The 23,974-nt window shown below is 37.0% G+C and overlaps 5 protein-coding genes and 2 non-coding genes across 8 annotated transcripts; 2 read left to right on the top strand and 5 right to left on the bottom strand.

Annotated features, from left to right (window-relative positions):
- On the bottom strand, window positions 641-1,324 carry LOC109947442. Its single transcript, XM_020557428.1, has one exon. The coding sequence runs from the start codon at window positions 1,322-1,324 to the stop codon at window positions 641-643; it is 684 nt and encodes a 227-aa protein (XP_020413017.1).
- Window positions 2,920-2,991, bottom strand: TRNAH-GUG. Its single transcript has one exon. It is a non-coding gene; the product is annotated as a tRNA-His (tRNA).
- On the top strand, window positions 3,712-7,409 carry LOC18787091 (UDP-glucuronic acid decarboxylase 5). 2 transcript variants are annotated; one of them, XM_020556818.1, is made up of 14 exons: window positions 3,738-3,961; window positions 4,362-4,394; window positions 4,645-4,736; window positions 4,886-4,972; window positions 5,076-5,163; window positions 5,415-5,506; window positions 5,657-5,721; window positions 5,804-5,892; window positions 6,173-6,250; window positions 6,370-6,463; window positions 6,585-6,651; window positions 6,751-6,814; window positions 6,906-6,946; window positions 7,084-7,409. In XM_020556818.1, the coding sequence occupies exons 3-14, from the start codon at window positions 4,656-4,658 to the stop codon at window positions 7,267-7,269; spliced, it is 1,032 nt and encodes a 343-aa protein (XP_020412407.1). In that variant the 5' UTR covers window positions 3,738-3,961; window positions 4,362-4,394; window positions 4,645-4,655; the 3' UTR covers window positions 7,270-7,409. The 2 variants fall into 2 exon arrangements, with proteins under 2 accessions (XP_007218258.1, XP_020412407.1); XM_007218196.2 differs by lacking the exon at window positions 4,362-4,394 and having other exon boundaries at window positions 3,712-3,961.
- Window positions 7,612-12,309, bottom strand: LOC18785226 (methionine--tRNA ligase, chloroplastic/mitochondrial). Its single transcript, XM_020556817.1, has 11 exons — window positions 11,729-12,309; window positions 11,466-11,615; window positions 10,926-11,093; window positions 10,581-10,705; window positions 10,178-10,271; window positions 9,890-9,988; window positions 9,058-9,238; window positions 8,837-8,952; window positions 8,432-8,587; window positions 8,024-8,152; window positions 7,612-7,936 (listed from the first exon to the last, which is right to left on the bottom strand). Exons 1-11 carry the CDS (start codon window positions 12,152-12,154, stop codon window positions 7,769-7,771), a joined length of 1,812 nt encoding a protein of 603 aa, XP_020412406.1. The 5' UTR covers window positions 12,155-12,309; the 3' UTR covers window positions 7,612-7,768.
- On the bottom strand, window positions 12,401-12,473 carry TRNAK-UUU. Its single transcript has one exon. It is a non-coding gene; the product is annotated as a tRNA-Lys (tRNA).
- On the bottom strand, window positions 13,204-15,307 carry LOC18787025. Its single transcript, XM_020556122.1, has 3 exons — window positions 15,057-15,307; window positions 14,882-14,924; window positions 13,204-13,538 (listed from the first exon to the last, which is right to left on the bottom strand). Exons 1-3 carry the CDS (start codon window positions 15,175-15,177, stop codon window positions 13,535-13,537), a joined length of 168 nt encoding a protein of 55 aa, XP_020411711.1. The 5' UTR covers window positions 15,178-15,307; the 3' UTR covers window positions 13,204-13,534.
- On the top strand, window positions 18,822-20,869 carry LOC109947713. The gene is made up of 4 exons (XM_020558587.1): window positions 18,822-19,114; window positions 19,275-20,297; window positions 20,386-20,491; window positions 20,631-20,869. Exons 1-4 carry the CDS (start codon window positions 18,870-18,872, stop codon window positions 20,649-20,651), a joined length of 1,395 nt encoding a protein of 464 aa, XP_020414176.1. The 5' UTR covers window positions 18,822-18,869; the 3' UTR covers window positions 20,652-20,869.

The raw sequence follows: 23,974 nt of genomic DNA, 5'->3' as shown, positions 1-23,974 counted from the left end.
ATATCAAATTCTCGACATGTGCAATACTTCCCCTCTAAATTTACAACTTCAACACAACTTCCATCGATCGTACACATGAAAATGAGTATGCCTCAATAGGAGAAACCTGTATATTCAAGAAAAATGAAATACATTATAAATACTCCCCAACCATTTTATTGGAAATCTTTCCAACAAATTTGTTATTTAAACAAAAGAACAAACGAATTCAATAAATTTTTTTTAATTGAATGATATGCCCATTAATATTACTAACTTTTCTTTCTCATTTGGTATCCTTGTTTATAGCCAACGATACCAAGGACAAGTTCCCAGTATATTTATTTCTTTAAAATTAAATACTTACAACAACGAAAAAACAAAGATAATGAATTCAAAATACCTGCAATGATAATCCTTTTTGGTTATTTTCTCGCACCAACTTATCAGCCCATTCCGTCAAATGTGAATCCATTTTGGCTGCCTCAGTTCGACGCTTATGAAACCAATTTTGAAGTATATTCATTCTTAAATACTCCATAAAATTGGTCATAGGCAACTTACGAGCATCTCTAGTGATTGAATTGAGACATTCAGCAATATTTGTTGTCATTAGGTTGTACTGCTTCCCATTAAAGTACGCATGAGCCCACTTTTCATATCAAGCTGCATGAAGATAATTACCCACATGAGGATCAATATTAAATATTTGCACAATATGACGATCAAATTCGGGAATATGATATGTCTTAGCAGCTCTAAAATAAAGAGAATGGGCTCTTTCTTGCTTAAAGTGGTTCTTAAGATTTTGGCTTATATGGAAGATGCATGCCCCATGATGAGCATTAGGAAATATAGTAGAGATAGCCTTCCGTATGCTTTCATGTCTATCATAAATAAAAACTAAGTCATCAATATGCCCAATAGCTCCCCGTAATTTTGTCAAAAACCAATTCCATGATGCATCATTCTCTGAATCTCCAACTTCGAATGCTAGAGGGTATATTTGATTATTCCCGTCCTTGCATGTGGCAACAAACAACGTTCCAAGATATTTACCTTTTAAAAATGTTCCATCAAGTGCTATTCCTGGCCTAATAACACTGTGAAATCCTCTGATGCAAGGTCCAAGTGACATAAATAAATAAATAAAATGATTATTATTGTCAGTTTCAATATGCGTTATCGCACCAGGATTTTTGGCTTCTAGCATAGCACAATATGATGGGAGTCTCATGTAAGATTCCTCTGCTGATCCCCTAACCAACTCCAATGCATGTTCTCTAGCTCTCCAAGTCTTTACATCACTTATACTCACACCCATGTCCTTCCGCATATCCTCCATGATGTCATGGGGTCTATGTACTCTTGATACACCCTTGTACTTAGACTTAATGCACTGGCCAATAAGATAACTACTTGCATGTCAATGATGGCGATGAATAATATCCAATGAGCAAGTGTGTTTAGTAACATATTTTCTAACCATGAAATATGAGGATTTTCGTACCTTTGATGCACGCAGTTTCCACATGCATCCGTCATCCACACAACCAACTTCAAATCTTTCTCTATTAGATCTCTTCACTTTGAACTCAAATTTTTTCTTCATAGCATTGAGATCCAACTATGTTTTTAAATCCTCCTTAGTCTCATACACTTGACCTATAATTATATCTCCACTTGAATTGCGTAGCTCTGTCATGTCTGATCCATGTAGAATGTTTAATCCTTATTTTGAGCAATTGGATTGTTAGAGTTAGGCTCATCACATTGCACGTTGATAGCTGGCACTTTGTCACATCTCATGTTTTCTTCGAAGGCAACATTATCTTGAAAAATATTATCAACCTCTACATGTGGTATATCCTCAAACTGCATGTTCTCAGAACGCAACTCATCCACATGTGTTGTATTATTTTCCACTTCATATTATGAGTCCTCCAATTCTTCGGTTCCTAAGTCATCTTCTGAATCTTTATCTTGCTCATAATCTTCTAAATCACCTTGAGTACCCAAGTTGAGGTTCATTGGCATTGGTTCGAACTCAACCAATGGAGTTTGTTGATTGCTTCCACTTCCATAAGAAAATACTTTACGTTTCATTATAATGCACAATGGAATCTTGAAAGACCTTAAAAGGCTTTCAAAAATAAAAGCTCTTACATCATCATCATCGACTATCTCTGTGGGCCATGCACTTTTCATTGCATCATACATAACTTTCATAGTTACCTCATACTCATTTCGGTCTACGTTGGCAATGTCATACACTTTATTCCGGAGTTCCTCAAATGTAATTTTGTCTGAAACAAGTAGTCCTTTGCTTTTGCAATTTTTATACATCGAGTTAGCTCACCTTCCACCATGGTTAATCAAAATTGTCAAACTAGACATTTGCCTAAAAAGGTAAGCCAAAAATATTAATTAAAAAGTAACCATACATACCAAAAATTCACAACGAAACCAAAAACATAAACTATAAAACAAAGTAGAAATTAATAAAGCTTTTAAACTATGGAACAAAAATGAAATTAGAAATAGCATAGATATCAAATATCAACTTTTATGCAATCTGCAACATACAAAATCTAGCCTTACCAAACTCGCAATTGAATTGTTGCAAATATTAAGATTTAACAAGAAAAAGAAAAGGCAAACACCAACCAAAGATGTTAAATCATAATTGAAGTGGGAGGAAAGTCAGTTATTCCTATTATTGATCCATTAATTCTGTTAACCACCATTGCCTAAATGTTATTACTGAACAGAATGCAATGGTGACAAAATAATTGGCTAAGCTACCTACTAGATAATAGATATACTAGCTTCTCTTCCACTTGCATGTGGTCATTTACTCAAAGCATTCCTTTTGCCAAAAGAAATGCTTTGAGTAAATGACTGCATGGTGTTAAAAATTCACAAAAACTGAAAAGCAGGTGTGGCTGCTGGGATTCGAGCCCAGGTCTCTACGGCCACAACGTAGAATTCTTACCACTAAACTACAGCCACAAGGTTGTCCTCTAGTACAAAATTAATTGCTTTATTCATAACTCACTTGCTGGTTGTAGTCGCCCGATGAACAAGTCAAACGCCATGCGTTGGATCTGACGTTGCGGATAATTCTTCTGCGTGGACGTTCACGGACTTCCCATGTACGTCACCTAGACCCTTGCAACAATTTCATCTCTTTCTGACATGGCAATTACAATTTTACTGTCATTGCACTTCTTACCCATCCCACGGTCCCACCTCAAAGAGTAACTATCCCATGTTTCGCGCACCACCGACGCTAAGATAATTCCCCTGTAATAAATTAACAATTCTACTTTTAGAAATTTTTTTAAAAAAAATTGTTAGTGAAAATGGTAGCAATCAAAGTAAAAGTTAAAGAATTATATGTGAGTTAGACCAATTAGTTAGAGTGTGTGTGTTTCACCACCTTGTATCGGACTTAATTTTCATCAACGTACATTAGAGTAATTTTCAAAGAAAATATAAAATAACAAAATTTCAAATAGAAAGCCAACATAAATTAGAAAAACAGGCCTTTTAACAGAATAAGACAATAAAAAGTGATTTAAATATCCAGTTCACGGAAAAGGGAGAGAGCCGTAGAATTTATTTATTCTTGAAAGGCAGTTCCTCATTGGCTGCCTACCGCACATATCGTGTGGACTATCACACCGTAACTCAACAGAACGAAGTAGAGAACAACTGGAGATGAGCAGAGTCGGAAACTAGGATACGATGCATCATCCTACTAAGCGATGACGTGTCATGCAGTGATTTCTGCAAACTCCAAAAATCTTCGAAGCACCGTTAATTTCGGTTTCATCTCGAACAAGGACATTATATATGTTTGCATTTTACATGTGTTCGTGTTCGTGTTCGATGTTGTGTAGGAAACCTTAGAATTTCACACCTTTGAGCCTTCTGCAAAGAGGAGAAAGCACCACCAGTTTTGTTTATTTTCTGTAAGGTATTAATATATATCCATGTCGAGCATCATTTTTAAAATTTTTTAAATTACTCAATTTGTTTTTCCTTTTTCTTCTTGTTTTTGGGTTGAAAAAAATTGTTGGGTTTGTGTGAGATTTAGATTTCAGATCTGAAAATAATAGTGGTGTGGGGTTTTAGTTTCGTTGTAGAGAAGCTTCTGATGACTACCTACTTTTCGTGATTTTGAAGCATCGTACATCTCTCTCTCTCTCTCTCTCTCTCTCTCTTTTAGTTGGTAGTTTGGTAGTACCCTAATTTTTTTTTCTTGGTTGTTTGATTCCGAAAGTTTATTTATTTTTTAAATTCAATTTGACCCCATTTACATTCTGTATATAAATGCTCCCTCTCATATCTCATACCACACTTGCACTCATTAACAGCTTGGGGAATTGGGGATTGCTCTCGACAGACGGGTGATCTGAACTTGATTTGCTGTTCAGTTCATAATCTGAAAAAGAAAAAAGAGCTTTGCTTTCTTCATCTGTTTTTCATAGTTTTTATTTGGGTTCTTGTAAATTTTTCTGCTGAACGATGTGTTTTGAGTGTTAAGTTTGGTCTCTATATTTTCTGTCAACTTTGATTTCATTTTGGAATCTGGGATTGTGGGTTGGTAGTGGGTGTATTTGATCTAAAATGTAGAAGTTTTGATTGTCTGGAGTGCAGAAGTTTAACAAATGGCTACAAATGGAGATCAACAAGCCACCCCAAAACCACCTCCAAACCCCTCTCCTTTAAGAAATGCCAAGTTCTTTCAGGTAACATCTCTGGCCAAGTGGCATTATTTTTATTTTCAACTTTTTAAACCAGTTTGGTCAGTTACTGATCTACCGCGTTAGTGTGCTGTTTTGCACCATATTTTTGTGGCAATTTATGTATATTCAAATGTTTATTCATCTGATGGCAGGCCAATATGAGAATTTTGGTTACTGGAGGAGCTGGATTCATTGGCTCTCACCTAGTGGACAAATTGATGGAAAATGAAAAGAATGAGGTAGAATTTTATTAATAATAAAAAGAATTAGAATTGACATGTCCAAGTGTTTATGCTTTACTAACATATTTGTATTTCCTGGTGTTGGTTTTCTTTTCTTCAGGTTATTGTTGCGGATAATTACTTCACGGGCTCAAAGGACAACCTGAAGAAATGGATTGGTCATCCAAGATTTGAACTTATTCGTCATGGTATGTCTTTTTAATAGGTCATGTTGGGTTGACCCTTTATTAGAGAATACCTTTTACTTTAAAGATGCTTCTGTGTATTCAGTACAAAGAAGAAGAAAAAATGAAGATTCTTGTGTGCGTGTGGAGATTGTATATGTAGTTTTATATCCCCATTATCTTCTTAAATAATATCCTATTGCAGATGTTTAAGCAAATTTTCAAGTGGTAAATATCTTTACTTAGTTTGGTAATATTATTTTTCCTTCATGCAGATGTCACAGAGCCTCTGCTAATTGAGGTTGACCAAATATACCATCTTGCCTGCCCTGCTTCTCCAATCTTCTACAAGTACAATCCTGTAAAGGTGCGTCTATGAATATTTCATGTTTATTTGAGAACAGTGAAGAGTTGAATATAATGTTAAGCTGTTTTCTCATAAGCATCCAGCAACTGTGTGTACAAATATTCTTGGAGGTGGAATAATTGTCTTATGTGAACATTTCTTGTGTAACAGACAATAAAGACAAATGTCATTGGTACATTGAACATGCTGGGACTTGCCAAGCGAGTTGGAGCAAGGTTTGATAATCTCGTTCTGTCTTATTTGATATAGCCATCTGTGGATATCTTGTTCGTTTCTCATGGTCTGAAATTCATTCAGGATTTTGCTTACATCTACTTCGGAGGTGTATGGGGATCCTCTGATTCACCCCCAGACTGAGAGCTATTGGGGAAATGTGAATCCAATTGGTATGCTTTTCATCCTAGCTACTAACAACAAATACATTTGCATTACCTTTGATCTCTGGGGTAGAGTATATTTTGTCTTTCTAAGGCAAAGAAAAATATGCTCTATTATCTCTTAAAACCTTTCTTTCATTGTATTCCAATTTATACCGTGCCATAATGTGATCTATGGTTTCTCATTTTCATCTGTACAAATTTAGAACAACTTTCATAGTGAAAACATGTCAATTGCACCAACTCGTGGCACGTATTAATTGGTTTTGTGTTTGAAAACGTAAAACAGGAGTTAGGAGTTGCTATGATGAGGGAAAGCGAGTTGCTGAAACATTGATGTTTGATTATCACAGGCAGCATGGGATAGGTACCTCTCCTTTCCTTTCTTCTTCTTTCAATGCTCATCACAGGCGCATCTTAATTGTTTTTGTATTCCTTCAAATTGCTGTTCTTTGTTTTCTCTTGCTAAATAACGGTCCTTCACAGAGATAAGGATTGCCAGGATTTTCAACACTTATGGACCTCGCATGAATATTGATGATGGTCGTGTTGTCAGTAATTTCATAGCCCAAGCTATCCGGTAAGTTCTACTAAGCCTCAGTTTGGTTCTGTACACCTATTAGAGGCGTACAACCAGTGCAGTTTTCACTTTGCTTGCCCCGCCCATGTAATGCTAAAATCTTTGTTGCCCATTTCTGTAGTGATGATCCCTTGACTGTTCAAGCTCCTGGGACACAAACGCGGAGTTTCTGTTATGTGTCTGACATGGTAAGCACGATTTTATTATTTTGATTCATGTTCTCGTGGAAAAATAAAAGGTCTTCATCAGGTGTTTATACAAATTAATCATACATTTTAATGCTCAAGGTTGATGGCCTTATTCGACTTATGCAAGGAGACAACACTGGACCGATCAACATTGGGAATCCAGGTTATCATACGAAGCCTAAGTGGTTAACAAGTAATCAATTTAGCTTTGTAGTATTATTTCATGGACAATATTAACACACTTCTATTTTCAGGTGAATTTACAATGATCGAGCTTGCCGAGAATGTGAAGGAGGTAGGTTTTTGTATTTACTCTCGTTTTCTTTGTTTTTTTTCAGCAAGGCATGCCAATTAATTGCAATTCTTCTCACCACCTCAACATCACCATGAAGTGTAAAAGGGTAACTGATTTCTTGATCATGTGACTTGCAGCTCATCAATCCTAAGGTAGAGATTATAATGGTTGAAAACACACCGGATGATCCTCGCCAGAGGAAGCCTGACATCACAAAAGCAAAGGAGCTGCTGGGATGGGAACCAAAGGTTAAGTTGCGCGATGGTCTTCCCCTCATGGAGGATGATGTCCGCACAAGACTTGGTGTCCCCAAAAACAAGTGAGCGGTGTAGCATAGAATGCGAAGAATAAGTGGTGTTTACTATTTTTGTTTTATGATGGTTTTACTTGAAACGATTTCAATGGTGTTTGAATTTATATCAACAAGCTTCCTTCTTTTATAACATTTAGCTTCCTTCCTCTATTGAGATTGGTTCCTGTCTTGTTATGAAGAGTTGATACACACACACACACATGCACAAACGCCAATGAGTAAAACTTCACTTCGTTTCTGTCGGGTACCCGTTTCTGAGCGGGTACAGTTAATACCCATTTACGTAATACCCAATAGGAATGCGGGTGCCTGCCTCATCCCATACAAAAGTTTCAGGGAAAAGACCTAAAGGTGATCACAAGAAGATTTATTAGAAAAAAAATGATCTGGTCATTACCATTACACAAAAGAAGTTGCAAAGAAATCTATGAACCTATACGATTTCTAAGAGAAAATGGAAAATGGAAAATGGCAGGAGGGGTAGAGAAGACATTTCAAGTATTGAATCTTTACGCTTCCACCACCCTTTTGGCTTGAGGTAGCTTGTCCTTCTTGACTTCCTTTTTAGGTGCTTCAACCGCATTTTGCCCTTCTGTTGGGTTTTCAATCCTTGCAAAGATTGGTGTAGGCTGCGCCATGACCTGACCACTCTTTAGCCCACCCCACTTGGTGTCGCTCTACAGTGCAAAAGTACATGTTAGTTCATAAAAAAAAGTGTTTGGAAACCAGACATAAATACATTTATAAAAGTGTCAGGGAGATACCCAGGTAACAGCATCAAACCGTTCCTTTGAGTAGCCAAGCTGTCCGTATATTCTCCAAGATAAGCTCGGCGTGACGGGTGATAATGCAACTGCTATAATCCTCATTGCTTCTAATATTATCACAAGGTCCTGCTCCAAAAAAACAAGATTTTCATCAAACAGCATTATACATTGGCCATCAATTACAATGTTAAACCTTGAATTGACACACAGATTGAGTTACTCAAGTCCAATCTATATATGTGTTCATTATTTGACCAACATTTTGGGTCCAGACTTGACCTCCTTTAACGGTCGGTGAAATGAGTGTTGAAGCAAAACAGGCTAATGACCTTATTGAAGGAAATAAGCAAATACAAAACCACACGAACAGACAACCCGACATATACTTATCTATGTAGTGCTAACCTTTGCAGCAGCTTCAGAAGCAGCACCCCCTTGCTTAAAGAGAGACCATGGTGCGCGCTCATCCATGTATAAATTTCCAGCATTGCTGATCTCTAGCACAGCCTCACAAGCTGATGATAGCGAGAGGTTTCCATACTGAACCCGAGCTTTTTCCACCTATAAAAGTATGGAAAGTGTTGGGACAACTAGGGTCAAAGGTTGCAACAGTTGCATTCAGGATTTTAATGTCCCAAGAACCAAAAAATGAATCACAATTGCAAAAGGGTCTCCATGGCTTGCAAAGCTAAGCCACCTCAAACATCAAGCGATTCCACTAATTTGACATGCTATTTTTTTTTTTCTGTCGAAACTAATTTAACATGCTTGTGAAACCTGATAATGTTCGAAATATAATGAAAACTTTACCAACTTCTCCACAGTGTCCTTAAATGTAATTCCTTCAGCTGCAATACTTGAATCAACCACCAAAGTTGATTGGCAGTTCTTCTTAAGAAGTCCCAGAGTACGGTTAAGGAGATTTCCTGCAAAGCAGAGACAACTTCAGTGCTCCAAAGAGAATAAAATAGGAAAGAAACTATCATTCATTAACCAACAAAGAATACTAATGAGGCGCAGAGTAGAGATACCAATTGAATTGGCAAGATGAGCATTGACAATATTGATGAAACGATCTTCCGAATAGTCCCCGTCATTTCCAAATTCCACCTCCCTGAGGAAGAAGTACCTGACCGCATCTGACCCGAATTTATGAACCAAATCATTTGGTTCAATTGTATTGCCTAGCGACTTCCCCATCTTCATGCCATCCTATAATTTTAAAAATAAAAAAGCATTGCTGCATGAAATAAAATTACATACATGAGATGAAAACTCAAAATGCCTACTGCTCGCAGTACTGTTTTCATTTTAAGTTGTATGAGCATCAATGATCTCTCTTTGCAGAGAGGTACACTTCAACTCAGCAATTTTAAACATAGAGTTCATGAGTGGAACGGAGTGCATGTAGCTAAGGCTATAAATATATAATGAATAGGACTGAACAAAATCTATGAACAACAGTTTGGATTACCATGAGTTTTGTCATTTTAACATACACATGACATCCATATCACAATGTGTCAACTTACCCCCATTTAGTAACATCAACTTTCTATCTACAATTAATTTCAAAAGAGACCATTATAATTTCATGTGGCATCTCTCATATTGGACACAAAAGACAATGTTACACATAGCTAAATGAACACCTGCTGCAATGCCTAACAATGGATCAGAAACTCTAGCATGCCCTAGGCTTTAAATCTCCACGACATGATCATTACTCAATGTTTACAGGACTGAGAATTCATCTAGGATTCCAATACCACTAGCTCTATCTATGAGGAATTCAATCACATGAGGGAGTTACAGGTACATCTATTCTCAGAAGAAACAATCATATATACTACGCTCAAATACCTTTGTCAAGAATCCATGTCCAAACACCATCTTAGGAAGGCCTAGTCCAGCAGACATCAGCATAGCTGGCCAGTAGACTGCATGGAAACGTAAAATATCCTACAGAAGAATAAGGAAATATCAACTATCATACAGAATTCTATTATATATCCCCAGTTATATCCTCCTCCTCTGTCATGCTTTGACATTGGAAGTTTGATTTAATATAACTTAATAGGATAGCTTATTTAAAGGAATATACTTGTGAACTGAAAAAAGTAAATCTACAAAGTATGGAAATCACCATACCTTGCCAATCAAGTGTAGCGAGGCAGGCCACCCTGATGAAACGGCTCTTTCCAAATCAGGTTGCTCCGTATCTTCAGATAGTGCTGATATATAACTGTTAACAATATTTTGGAACGTATACATCAAATAAATAATCTCCAGTAAGCATCTACCAAAAGAAATAGAGAAACCAGAAGTAAAGAAACATCTAGTGATAAAAGAAAACAGATTCGCAATTAATCTTCTATCTACTTTTTATAACAGTTGTCTGAAAACTTATTTATTAGTCTATGTCAGCCATATGTTTGGACTTATATATGACATAATGAAACCACACTATATTGAGTAGGTACTCACAGCTTCAGAAACAACATGACTATGAGTTACATAGGGGAAGAGGAATGGGAGGGAGAAAGAACTTTACCCCAGTAAAGCATCAAACCAAACATATATTGTTTGCTTGCTATCATTAGGAACAGGGATGCCCCAATCCACTAATGCTCGAGAAATGGAAAAGTCTCTTAGGCCACCTCTAATCCAACTTTGAACCTTGAGGAAAAGGAAAAACCTGTTTTAGTTACTTATAAAATTATTCACACTCCCCAGTTAATCAAATATAACTCTATATGCACTAACAAGATGAAGTGTGAGAACACATCAAGAAACGATCATAATTGGCTTGTAGGGTAAGTACTTCACATTACATTTGCAATTTCATATAGAAAGAAACAATTTCAAGTTAAGTAAACCAATGTACTTTATATCTAACCTCATTAAGACGGAATGAAGGCTGTACAAAATTCGGATTTTTTGCCAAAGTTTCTTCCAACGACTTTTGATACTTGGACAATGCAAAGAAGTAATTATCCTCTTTCCGTGCAACACATGGCTTTAGGTGCGTAGAGCAACAGTTGTTATCAAGCAGTTCTTTCTCATCCTGTGCAATATTTAGAATTAATGATATGAGACCAATTATTAAGTATACAACACAAACTACTCCTGAAAAATAGCTCAGTAGATATGTAGACGTTGTATTCAAACAACATATATTAAACGGAAAGGAGCCGCAACATAATCCCCACTAAACAAGCAATCAAGTCAACCTCTTTAAATTACCCAGGGCAATGTTCCAGAATCAAAACTAACACAAGGATATATTATGTCATCAATACAAGTAATATAATAAATCCATCTAAAAAGAAAGTTTCATAAGGAATAAGCTTAAGTTATTCAAATAGAGTTGAGAGGGTTATCCAAAAGTAAAAAGCATACACCCAGAAATACAAGTTTGAATGGAATAAGAGGGCACCTTATACTCCTCACAATTGATACAATAAAGTCCCTCATAGTCAGCCCTGTAAATGTCTCCATTGGCAAGAACCCTTGAGTAAAACTCCTTCACAATTGCTTCATGCTTGGGATCAGTTGTTCGAATGAATTTGTCATAAGCTATATCTAACTGCAATCATCAAATAACCCAAAAAATTTTAATTAATAAAAGTGAAAATAAGAGCAATTTGAACAATCAATTGAACAAAATAGTAAATTTCGAATGGCGGGTAAAAGAAATACGTTTTTCCAGAGTGATATGTAAGACTGTGAAATGATGTCACAGTGTTGAGCTGGTGTGGAGGCACTAGCAGCAGCTGCAGTGGCAATCTTTTCACCATGCTCATCGGTGCCAGTGATGAAGATGACCTTCTTACCCAACAGCCTATGAAAGCGAGCAATGGCATCGGCAGCGATGGTAGTGTAAGCGCTGCCCAAATGAGGAGGGGCATTCACGTAATAAAGCGGAGTGGTGAGGACAAAAGGGTCACTGGCGGCGGCTTCGTCGTGGAGGGGAGTAGCGGAGGCACGCGTGCAAAACGACGTAGCTCTGGGTCTTCTTCTTGATGGCTGAAAGTGGAGGCGGGTCCTGAGATGGGTGGTGGCTTTGGAGTTGAGGGGATTTATGGGGTTTAAGAAGAAGTTTATTCTCGCTGCGGCTGCCGCCATTTTTGAGCGAAAAGCTTCAAAGGGTTGGTTTGTTGGGTTGAGGTGGGCTCAGTTCATGGCCAAAGCTTGGGTTTTGGAGTTGCAGGTGGATAAGATTAAAGAGGGGAAGTCAAATGATAAGCAAACCACAACGATAATCAGAGACCATCATCAGCCTTGGCTCATCTTGATTTTTATAAATAATATTAAAATTTATTTATTGATTAATATTAAAATTAAAATTAAGATATACGAAATTGAAAAAGACGCCGTCTGTGGGAATCGAACCCACGACCACATGGTTAAAAGCCATGCGCTCTACCAGCTGAGCTAAGACGGCTGTTGTGCTTAATTGCAGTTTCTACAGTAATTGGATCGCTTAAGCATTTTGACCTTTAGCAGTTAAACATTTTTTTGAGTACAAGCGATAGTCTAAATTATAGAGGAGTAGGATTTCTCACATACACACACAACTTTGATGCCATGGGAGTTCGAACCTAAGAACTCTAATATGCAAGTCAAGACCCTTTTCCACTGGGTTAGACCCCATTGGCTTAGCAGTTAAACATTATTTATGAATTTTTGGGTAATTTCAATCCCGTTTTAGGTTCCCATCAATTGAAATTGTTGGTTTAATAACATCCAAACACCTTATTCTTTTTTTTATTCTTTTTTTAAATGTTTTTTTTTTTTTTCATTTTCTCGTCTTGTCCAAAGGTATTCCTCTGGGTTATTCCTCTGGGAAATCAAACCAACTTGAATAAGTGAAAGCAATCGGTCGAACAAAAAATAATAAGATTACTGATGTAGCAACTTCTTATTTGTTGTGAATAAATAGTATCCCAAAGGCCTCATAATGAAAACAAATGAACCTCCATCGCATCAGTTGATATTCAAAAATTTGTGTAATAAGTTATCTCTAACACTACTCAAATGAAAATTGTGAAGATTTGATTATCTAAGCTCAAAGTTGAGAATGAGAATTCATCAACATCCATTCTAAGGTCGTGCTTATAATCCAAGTGTGATTTTCAAAACCGTACTTCTTAACCAAAATCGAGCAAATCCAGTGAAATAGAATCATCATCATTGTAGTAAAGCAAACTTATTATCAAACATCTCTGACATTTAGCAGCATTCGTGAATCGTGGTCACATGATATAGGTTTTTAAGTCAGCCCTAAAGACTGCATTTCAATCTGTCAAAAGCAGCAGCATACATTGAACAAATTGAAAGTTCTCATTTAGAACAAATGTATCATAGTCTTCTACCAATAACCATACGTCTACATCATCTTGAACCACAAGGTTGAAAAGAACCAAGATAAAAACATTTATTAAAAGCCCTTCCACTTCTGGCCGACTGAAGCTGATCTAGATTGGGTGCAAAACATTTGCTCCTTCACCTAAAACCAAAACAAATATCGACTATCAATAAATTGTACACCTTGGGTAAGCACATATAGAAAAACAGAACTCTGCCCATCATTATTGGTGGAATACAAAAACTATAGCATATATGCAAGCTTTACTTCACTATAGTCAGCTGGTATGAAATAATTATGATAAGAAAAATCTCAACTCAGATTCCTACGAAGGCATCTCGCTTGCACATGTAGGTTTCTTACCCATATGGATTTTCAAAACTAGAATTAACTGGTAATGTATCATGATCGGCAGTGAACCGTGTAAGCAGCTTAGCCAATTTGTTCATTTGTTTCAAGTTTTTATTAATAGGTTAATCAGCAGATGGTGTCAATACATATTATTGAGTACCGAACCATATATAGCACCGTACTCATTAACTCTCACTTCACTGCAGTGGATTGAACAAAAATATACTGTTTGAAGGCCGTGTGGAGATAGTAATTTTCTAACATAACAACCATTTGTGGATTTTCACTTGCAAGGCATCAGAGATCACTGTGAGTCATAGATAAGTGACACGATGAACAATGATGACGGGCCTCAGACATTGTTGACTCGCAACACACTTAACATCTATAGTTCAAAAGTAAACGAGACCAAAACTTGTCTTCCAATATGTTAGGCCTTCATGGGAACTATCTTAGTACGATTCAATTATTTCAACACTCTATGAAACACACGGGAAAGATGAGAGAGTGTGGGATAAGAGGGGGTAGGTAACTATTTCAAACACGAGCTCAAATAAAACTTGATTTCATGCTTTTGTTATGATGGAAACCATAAAAACTTGTTCAAAACTTAGCCAGACATTAACAACTACGAACAGATTAATCAACTAAACGGAAATGCGAATAATTCATAGAAATCATCAGTGACTTTTGATTATGTAACTCGACCAAATGTAAGCCTGAATTCATTTAAGAGACTTCGAAACAAATTTGAGGCAAAGAAAACTATGTCTCTTCATCATGGATTGCTCACTGAAACACCTTAGAACTGGATGTAAGATACAAAGTAACAAGTACCTAGATCCAATTTCCATATATGGCCCAAGACAAGAGCACCAAATATCAACACTGACCAAAAACGATGTCGTTTCTGCAACTCAAACCCTATCACTAAATAATCACATTTCTTCTTTGTTAAAGAAGGGACTCACATCAAAAATGCATATTTAGAAGCAATTAAGAAAATGGGTACCAAAATTAACTAGCAGTGAGCATCGGATTTTGGATCCATTACTGGTTGAGAAATTAAGAATAATAAATCAAAATAGGGTTGAAATTTAATTTATTAAGAGATTGGGGTTTGAGAGGCGTACTTCTTATGCCTCTGCACGAACTGAGAATTCTTGGCGTCCTCCTCTGCAAAATTTATGGCATCCCCGAAACAATCAAAACAAAACACAGGTTACTGATATCTTGTGTGCGTATGTAAATATGTGTACATAATCAGAGAGAGAGAGAGAGAGAAAGGAAGGGAGAGGGCTAGAGTACCAGTGAGACCGAGAGAAAACTTGGTGATGAGAGTACCGGTGATGGCGAAACCGACCAGGAAAGGCCAATTTCGGTTCCACTCACGCTTGAAGAAGACGGGCCACGGATCGAACTTTCGCATCTTCGATTTTCTATTTTTTCGCTCTAACCAAACGGACGGGAAGCGGTGAAACGCTACCTTGGCTTGCGAGCGTTTGTTTTGGTGCGAACTTGCGATGCGAAGCGAGAGTCGCGGGAGAGGGCCGAAATGACTCTAATATCCTCATAGCTGGCAGCTGGGTATAGCCGAACGGCTATACTATTCTAATATATTTAATGAGTATCTTTTAAAATATTCTAATATATTTCAGGCGTATAGCCGGGCGGCTATACTATTAAAATATTTGAATAAAATACCCGCCCAAGGCTAAGCCCACGTACCAAGAGGCCAATGGCCTAAGCCCACGTGCAAAGGCATACAGCCGTGCGGCTATACTATTTTTTATGTAAAAAAGAATATAGCCGCACGGCTATACCGTTTTTGGGGGGTATATATTATTTTTATTCAGTAAAACGTGTATAATACGTGAATTTTGTGTGTCCTACTTAAATTTTTGAAAACAATACGTGTATTAAACATGAGAAATACGTGCGTACGGGTATAATACATTATTAAACGTGAAAGTGCTAAAATCTTTATGAGGGTAATAACTTTGGAAAAGTAAAAAATCAAAAAGGGACGATAGATACAAGAGCAATGGCATACTACTGATGGATAGGGCTCTTGGGGTATGGAGAAATTGAAAAAAGAAACCCAAATAATTTCATAAAAGACTTAATAAATAGAAATGAATAACTTTGTGTCCATTTTCTTCAATCATTTTATATTAAATAATAATTAAAAGGTAATCACTATGCAAAGTGATTAAAAAAGGCTAAGATATCACTTGATTACGTATAGTAAATTAAAGAAGTAGGGCAAAGAAAAAAAAGTAAAGAATGACATTTAGTAATTTTAAAAAATTTAAAATAAAAAAGAGTATAGCCGTGCGGCTATACTATGTATATCTTTAGAAAAAAGGAGCCTCCCAGCCCCTAGGTTCCACGTGTCAAAAGAGCAAGGCCTATTTTTTAAAAAAATAATGAAACATGAGTACAGCCGCACGGCGATACTGTTTTTAATTCAAAAAATAGTATCGCCGCATGGCTATACTATATATATATATATAAAGACCCGCCCGAGGCCTCAGCCCACGTGTTAGAGAGGCCCATGGCCTAAGCCCACGTGTCAAAGAGGCCCAACTGCTATACTTTTTAAAAAAAATTTAAAAAATAGTATAGCCGCGCGGCTAGACTATTTTTATGTATATACACACACACACACACATATATATATATATATATATATGTAAAGACCCACCCAAGGCGTAAGCCCACGTGCAAGAGAGGCCCATGGCCTAAGCCCACGCATGAAAGAGGCCGAACGGCTATACTTTTTTAACAGTATAGCCGCCGTGCTGTGTGAAACAATATGGCTCACTTAGGCCCGACGCCACATCTTTCTCGATGCTTTGAATAGCGTAGTAAAGATAGTATAGAAAGAGAAAGAGATTCGATTCGTCTTGTAAGAGCAGGTTGAAGCACCGTTCACTACGTTCACTCACTCCTTCAGGAACATAAGAGATCAAATTCGTTCATCAGTTGGTCGAGTCTTCTAGGGTTGATCGACCCGTTTCACAACGAATAGGAATGAAACGGCTATAGCTCCTATATGAACTACTGGGAAGATCATTGCAAAGAAGTCGAGACCTAACAATCGGCGGGCTGCTTAAAGAAGGAGGATGGCGGAAGGAGGCCGTGTCTCTTTGTAATGTCACTTGAACAACCATGGAGGCGGCGTAAAGCTTTTTTAATTAAGACCTTTATTTTGAACTAATATGAGAGGCTCTCTGTCAAAGCTGGACTTTATCCATTCCGGGGATGGTGGGTTGGTTATATACTCTTATCTGGAATGCGGGCTCATTCGAAGCGTCTTCCTCAGGGCCGTGTGAAGCTTAGCTTGCTTTAGCAGCCACGTGATGATTCAAGAAAAAGAGGAGCTGAATATCTTTTTTCAGTAAAAAGCTCGAAGCGAAAGAGGGCCGGAAAAGATCCGTAGCAAACTAGCATATTCTTTCTGAAGAATCTTCAATTTAGGCCGGAGTGTCTTTTTCTTCAGGGAGAGGCTCGTCCCATCGGGTCTCCAAGCAATGATCACTCAACTTCCTGGCAAGATCCGATCGGAAATAGCCAATTAGATAGACTTGAAAAAAAGAAAGATACAGCAAATCAGCTACGTTACCCTTTTTCGCTTTCAAGCTTTGGATCAATGTCCCCAGAAGCAAGGAGCCTATCCTAGATCTTCCCATTTTCAAGAAGATCCCGGGCTCGAACATGAAACCACATGTCAGAGAGGCCCATGGCCTAAGCCCACACATGAAAGAGGCCGAACGGCTATACACTTTTTAAAAAATATTCAAAAATTAGTATAGCCGGGCGGCTATACTGTATATATATATATATATATATATAAGACCCGTCCAAGGCTAAGCCAACGTACCAAAGAGGCCCATGGCCTAACCCCACGTGTCAAGGAGTATAGCCGTGCGGCGATACTAGTTTTATGCAAAAAAGAGTATAGCCGAGCGGCTACACCTTTTTTTGGGGGGTATATATTATTATTATTCAGTAATACGTGTATAATACGTGAATTTTGTGTGTCCTACTTAAATTTTTGTAAAAAATACGTGTATTAAACATGAGAAATACGTGCGTACGGGTATAACTTTGGAAAAGTAAAAAATCAAAAAGGGACGATAGATACTCGAGCAATGGCATAACAGTGATGGATAAGGCTCTTAGGGTATGGAGAAATTGAAAAAAGAAACCCAAATGATTTCACAAAAGACTTGATAAATAGAAATGAATAACTTTGTGTCCATTTTCTTCAATCCTTTTATATTAAATAATAATTAAAATGTAATCAATATGCAAAGTGATTAAAAAAGGCTAAGATATCACTTGATTACGCATAGTAAATTAAAGAAGTAGGCCAAAGAACAAAAGTAAAGAATGACATTTAATAATTTTAAAATATTAAAAATAAAAAAGAGTATAGCCGGGCGGCTATACTATGTATATCTTTAGAAAAAAGGAGCCTCCCAGCCCCTAGGTTCCACGTGTCAAAAGAGCAAAGCCTTTTTTTAAAAAAAAAATAAGGAAACACGAGTACAGCCGCGCGGCTATACGTTTAATTCAAAAAATAGTATAGCCGAATGGCTATACTACATATATATATATATATATATATATAGTTTTGCAAGCCTTTGTCATTGTCAGTCAACTAAGTGGGGCCTGAGGCCCCCTGAATTTCATTATTAGTTGCGGAAAGGTCGAAAGATACTTTATTCGTATGAAAAGATAATTGTCTTTAATGTAATAGACTATCTTCTGATTGTTTCATATAGACAAGCAGGAGACGTAGGTACAGTGGCAAAAAGAAAGAGATTCATTGGCTCATTATCTAGTCCGAATTGGTGAAATGATAGAATCTATAAAAATCATTCAACATGCTCTGGAAGGAATTCCAGTGGGACCTTATGAGATACGGAGTATAGCCGGACGGCTATACTTTTAAAACATTCGAATATATTTAATGAGTATAGCCGCCCTGCTATACTATTAAATATTCGAATATATTTAAAGAGTATCTGACAAGATTTAAAGAGTATCTGACAAGATTCCACCTCGGGTCAAGACCATGCATTGACGTTGGCTTCACGCCAGGATGAGCTCATGCGCAAGACATCGAAGATCAAGAAATCTCTGCACAAGATATGGGAGATGGAGAAGTCACTGGGCGAACTGGCCCGGATATGGGAGATGGAGAATTCTCAGGGCGAACTGGGGGAGAAAGAGAAATATCAACCCACGCTTTTGGCCCTGCTCGATTTGAAGAAATTGATATCGAAAGAGCTTTGCCTACTACGCCCCAATAGGGCCGGCAGTTGCAAACATGGAGCCATTCATCCTTACCCAAGGTCAGTGCATGGTATACTAGTGGATTATCTTCGTAATTTTTGTTTCTCTGTAAAATGTTTGATGTTCTTGATTCGCATTGCAGTTTTTTTTTTTTTTAAATTTAAAATATATAAAATTTTGACCTACCTTCATTTATTAATCTCTCTCTTCTCTATCCAGCTTGCCCATGGAGGGGATGAGAGTGAATCAAGGGAAAGTTAAATCTGTGTTTTTAATGGTAAGTTTCGTTCGGGGCAAATACACTGATGCCATATATGAAATTAAGTTCAAATTCGGAGGAGAACTTAAGGATATGGGAGCACCTGAACCTGTAGCCAAGTTCAGTAGTTTTAACGTTCGGGCTGCAAGGATTTTCGAACGCTCCCAACTATATGTATTTACAGAGGAGGGTTCGGATAAACTTCGCCTTAGGTCATTTGGAGGGTTTATCCTTAATACGAAAACTGGGAATTTAGATCCTTTGACAGAGTCTGCAGTAAAATTTAGGCCGCGTGGAACTTTTGTTTCGGCATATGGCACAGTTTATTTGCTTGAAGAGAGATGGCCCTGGATACAAAGTCGGAGTCTAGGTTTTGGGAAATACAATCCTGATAAGAAGGATTGGGTGCGAATGCCTTTGTTTCCATTTTCCTATAGATTTATCATGATGGTAACTGGTTATGCCGTTTGTTATAGCCTTATTTTGTATCAATTGTCTGACATGCATCGAAACTTGGATGTCGTTGCTTTTCACGTGGCTAAAAAGGATTGGATACGAGTGGAAGTTGACACTTATACTCCTTTCCGAGGGAGGGCCGTGGTTGTTGGCGAGACTATCTATGCCATAAATTTGTATAATGCGGAGGAGATTATAGCATACTCCTTGAAGAGGAAAGAAGATGATGACGGTGGTACTACATATTCACTGGTCCAACTATTTAAATTGAACGGCCTTGAGATTGCGGATCCACCATTGCAATTTGGTTCACTTGTGAGTGCCTATTTGGTTCATCTAGGGAACCAAGACTTTGTTCATGTTAAGACTGCCACTAACAAAGAATGTGATGAGGTTCAACATGTTTGTATCACCACGTTTCAAATTGTTCAAGGAAGAAGACATATGATTGAGACCTTACATTCAACGGTTCTTCCTATGGATATTGAGACCCGTAATTGGTTTAGCCTTACCCTCTGCTTTACTCCGTAAGTTTTCTTCACATTTCTCGTATTTTCATCAATAACATTAATTTGTAGGTTTAATTTTGTTGTTTATGATGATTATGACTCTCAGAGAGTGCGCGGATTATGAACCCGTAGAAGCGGAGAGTGCAGCTAGCACAGAGCAGCCAAAACAAGAAGATGAAATCATTCTGGATGAGAGTTCTTTTATGTGGGAGGTAAAATGAATGTGTTTACATGAAATTATTTTATTTGTTTAATGACCATGAATCAATAGAGACTGAATTGTTTGCATGTCTATAAGTGTTTTTATTAGCCTTTGAGTGTAATTTATCATAATATAATTGAGTTTTGCAGGAAGAAGCAAGCACGAAATAGCTGCTACTCAGCATGAGAAAGCCTCCATGTAGCATGAAAAATCAATCAGAAAAAAACCCAAAGACTGCAAACGTAATTTTTATTATAAAAAGTGGATGGATGGAGGGATTACAGTTTATTGAGTCATTTTAATTACGGTCATCTAGGCCATTATTGGCTATTTTGTATTTGTTTTTGTTAAGGATATTGAATTAATGTTCCTTGTTTACTATATAAAATTATCCTGCTTTGGTCACGTTTAATTATATTCAAAGATTCTTGCTTGGAACATACTCTCTCCATTGTTCGGCTAGCTTGAGGCTACAGGAGGTTTTATATCTCTTTGTTACGTATTCTCCCTCCATTGTTTGCTACCATTTAATTCGCCTGTATGTTACATATTCTTAAATTTGAATTTATTGATATTGGCATTTTTACTGTTTTGTTTGGGTGTTCAAAGCAATTTTGATAAGCAATTTATTGATCAAAACAGTGAAGATATGGGAATTGAGAAAATTTCCGAAGATAATATTGATTTTACAGGCATTAATGTTTTCACTTGGAAGATTGCCAAAACTCTGGTTGATTTTGTTAATCGGTTGAAGATTCTAGACAGAGACATTTGCATTGTTAGAGGGAGTAGGAAGAACCCAAGAATAATGAAATATTCCAAATATCTTTTTATTTGGAAAGTAACATTTCAATTGGATGCTAAAAGATCCATAATTAATATGAGCAAGAATTACTGTTTTGTTGGCTTGTCACCAGGTGGCGTAGCGATTGAAAGAGAAAAATGAAACAAAGGAGAGAATAGTTTGTGCTTTAACCATTTGGTTTTGACAAAATTGGAATTTTCTTCCATTAGTTTTTAGTTATTTTTATTATGAGATATTTAGTCATATACTCATTCTTAGCATTAAAACTATAAATAAACCCTATACCATTTAATTTCTATAAACAAACCCCAAAAAATGACAACTGGCTCTATTGAATTTAATTTTGATCATTAAATTACTTTGATGCCCTATTGAATGTTTTGGGTTTTTTTTTATGAGGTTTTGGGGTTGGGTTTGTTTAAAGAAATCAATGGCGCTATTGTAATTTAAAAGAAGTTAAAAACCTTTTTGTTATATTGTAAATGAGCTTAGGTGTGTTTCTAAAGTCCATTTCATATAAAAAAAAAAATTTAAATAATTTGGGCTCATATATTTGGTACAATAGTGAATCTCCCATTTATAAAAAAGGACCGCCTAGCGCTAGAGCCATTTCCCCACGTGTCGAAAGTTGTATAGCTGGACTGCTATACTATTTTTTAATAAAAACCGCAGTATACCCCAGCGGTTGTACGATTTTATTATAAAAAATCAGAGTATTGCCGTCCGGCTATACTATTTATTTATTTAAAAAAAACCCGCCTGCAATAGGGCCCATTTCGTCACGTGTCAAAAATAGTATGGCCTATACTAGTTAAAAAGATAACCCAAACACCATAGTATAGCCGGCTACGCGCGGCTATACTATTTATAATTAAAAAAAGTACCACCCACCCGCTTTTTATACATACATGTTTCAAATTCTGATGCTTGCTGGTAAATGGGGCGGTGTTAATTCCCTTGATGGGGTTGCATTTCTTCTCCGTAGGACTTTATTGCTAGGTCCAATGACAATGGGGATTTAGCTCCTGAGCTAAGGGCTTTTCTTCAGGAGTATTGGTCAGTAGAAGCTTACTTGGATGGATGGAATAAGACAAGGACAAGAACATTACATGAACATTGTGAGGATTTTAGATCTTCTAGCCCCCAAGCTGAGCGTAGCGATTGCGTACCTGCAGCTATATAGGGAGTGTGTCAAGGCAGGTGGATGTTTAGTGTCGCAAAGGTTGAGAGGGCAGCTTGTTGAAGCTGTGACAAGGCTTGGTGATGGGATCCTTGATTATGTGAGCCAGTGCAGAGAGCTCTTTGGCTTCTCTGGAGCGCCGTCTTCCTCAGTTTTTACATGATTAGCAAGATTGTACTTATTTTGGCTTTGATATGAAAGAAACCATCAAGATGCATGACAATACTAAGGAATATTAACCACACAACAAGGTGCTTATTACTATTGACAAGTTCAAAAAGTATGAAGTTAGTAACAGAGTTTCATATATGACAGTTTTTTTCTTCTATCCATTTCGACTTTCACATAGCAATTCAAAGCATATATATACACATGCAAGGCCAATACGACTGTTTTTGAACTGCTTCATTCAATATTTTTTCATAAGAACTTCCTTTTGGGGAATGTTGGATGTGCTGCCCACTAGTTATTTGTTTCGGCCGATCCTGAATTAGAAAATAGATGCAACTAGTGAGGATACTTCTTGGAATAGAATTTACTCGGACAAAGTTTATATGGTACCAATGTGAAGGAAAGAATACCTAAGATTGATAGACTTGCATTATCAAGGTTAAAAGGTAGCCTTTCTAACTGATTCGAGGATTCAAATAATTAAAATGCACACTAATTTTTCGATCTAAGATTGAAGCCACTGTCGATGACTTCAAGCTTTTGGCAAGGCATCCCGTAGTCTTAATGTTGGTAATTAATCTCAGTGGTTTGTTTTTTTCTGGTCAGATAACCTGTCCTTATGGTTAACATTGATGCCGGCCGTTTTGTTGATGTGTATAAGTTGCACACATGCCCGAATTTTATTGGCTCGTAGTACCAATTAGCAATGTCAGCTGGTGCTACAGTAGTAATGTATAATTTCTCCTCCCAATAGCTTGTAATTGAAAAAAATAAAAAACATTGCAGTTTCAAAACAATTTCATAAACTCTCGTTCCAATTCTATCTACTAATGTCATGAAATCTTTGATGTACCAAAATATTACAACACAAAAAATAAAATATCACCATGAACCATAGTGCCACACACACCGCCGCTCCTACTATACTTCTATATTCTTATAAAGCAATTCTAAAAACTCACCAAAATGTTTGCTAACACCACGATCCACATCTACCACAGAACCAACAGCCAAATCATGTTGATGATAATGATGTTTCAGATTCCTAAGGTACCTAAGAAGATCCTCCACATCGCCAGAGTATTTTCCATAGTTATAAACACCCGACATAAAGTTGTCCACGTTAGTACTAGCATCGTTTGAAACAAGGAAAGCATTGTTCCAGGATTTGAACGTATCAAATTCAGATGATGCTAAAACTAATTTGACATGTTGGTTAATAGTTTCATCCGTTCTTTTACACTCATAATCGTCAAAGAGATTCATCCTTTTATCAGCGCTTGAAAAAACGGATTGCCCACCGCTTTTTTGACATCATAGCTGAAAATACAAAAAAA

This window comes from Prunus persica, chromosome G2 (assembly GCF_000346465.2).
Source record: "Prunus persica cultivar Lovell chromosome G2, Prunus_persica_NCBIv2, whole genome shotgun sequence".
Classification (NCBI taxonomy): domain Eukaryota; kingdom Viridiplantae; phylum Streptophyta; class Magnoliopsida; order Rosales; family Rosaceae; genus Prunus; species Prunus persica.
This window is presented reverse-complemented; position numbering and strand designations above follow the sequence as displayed.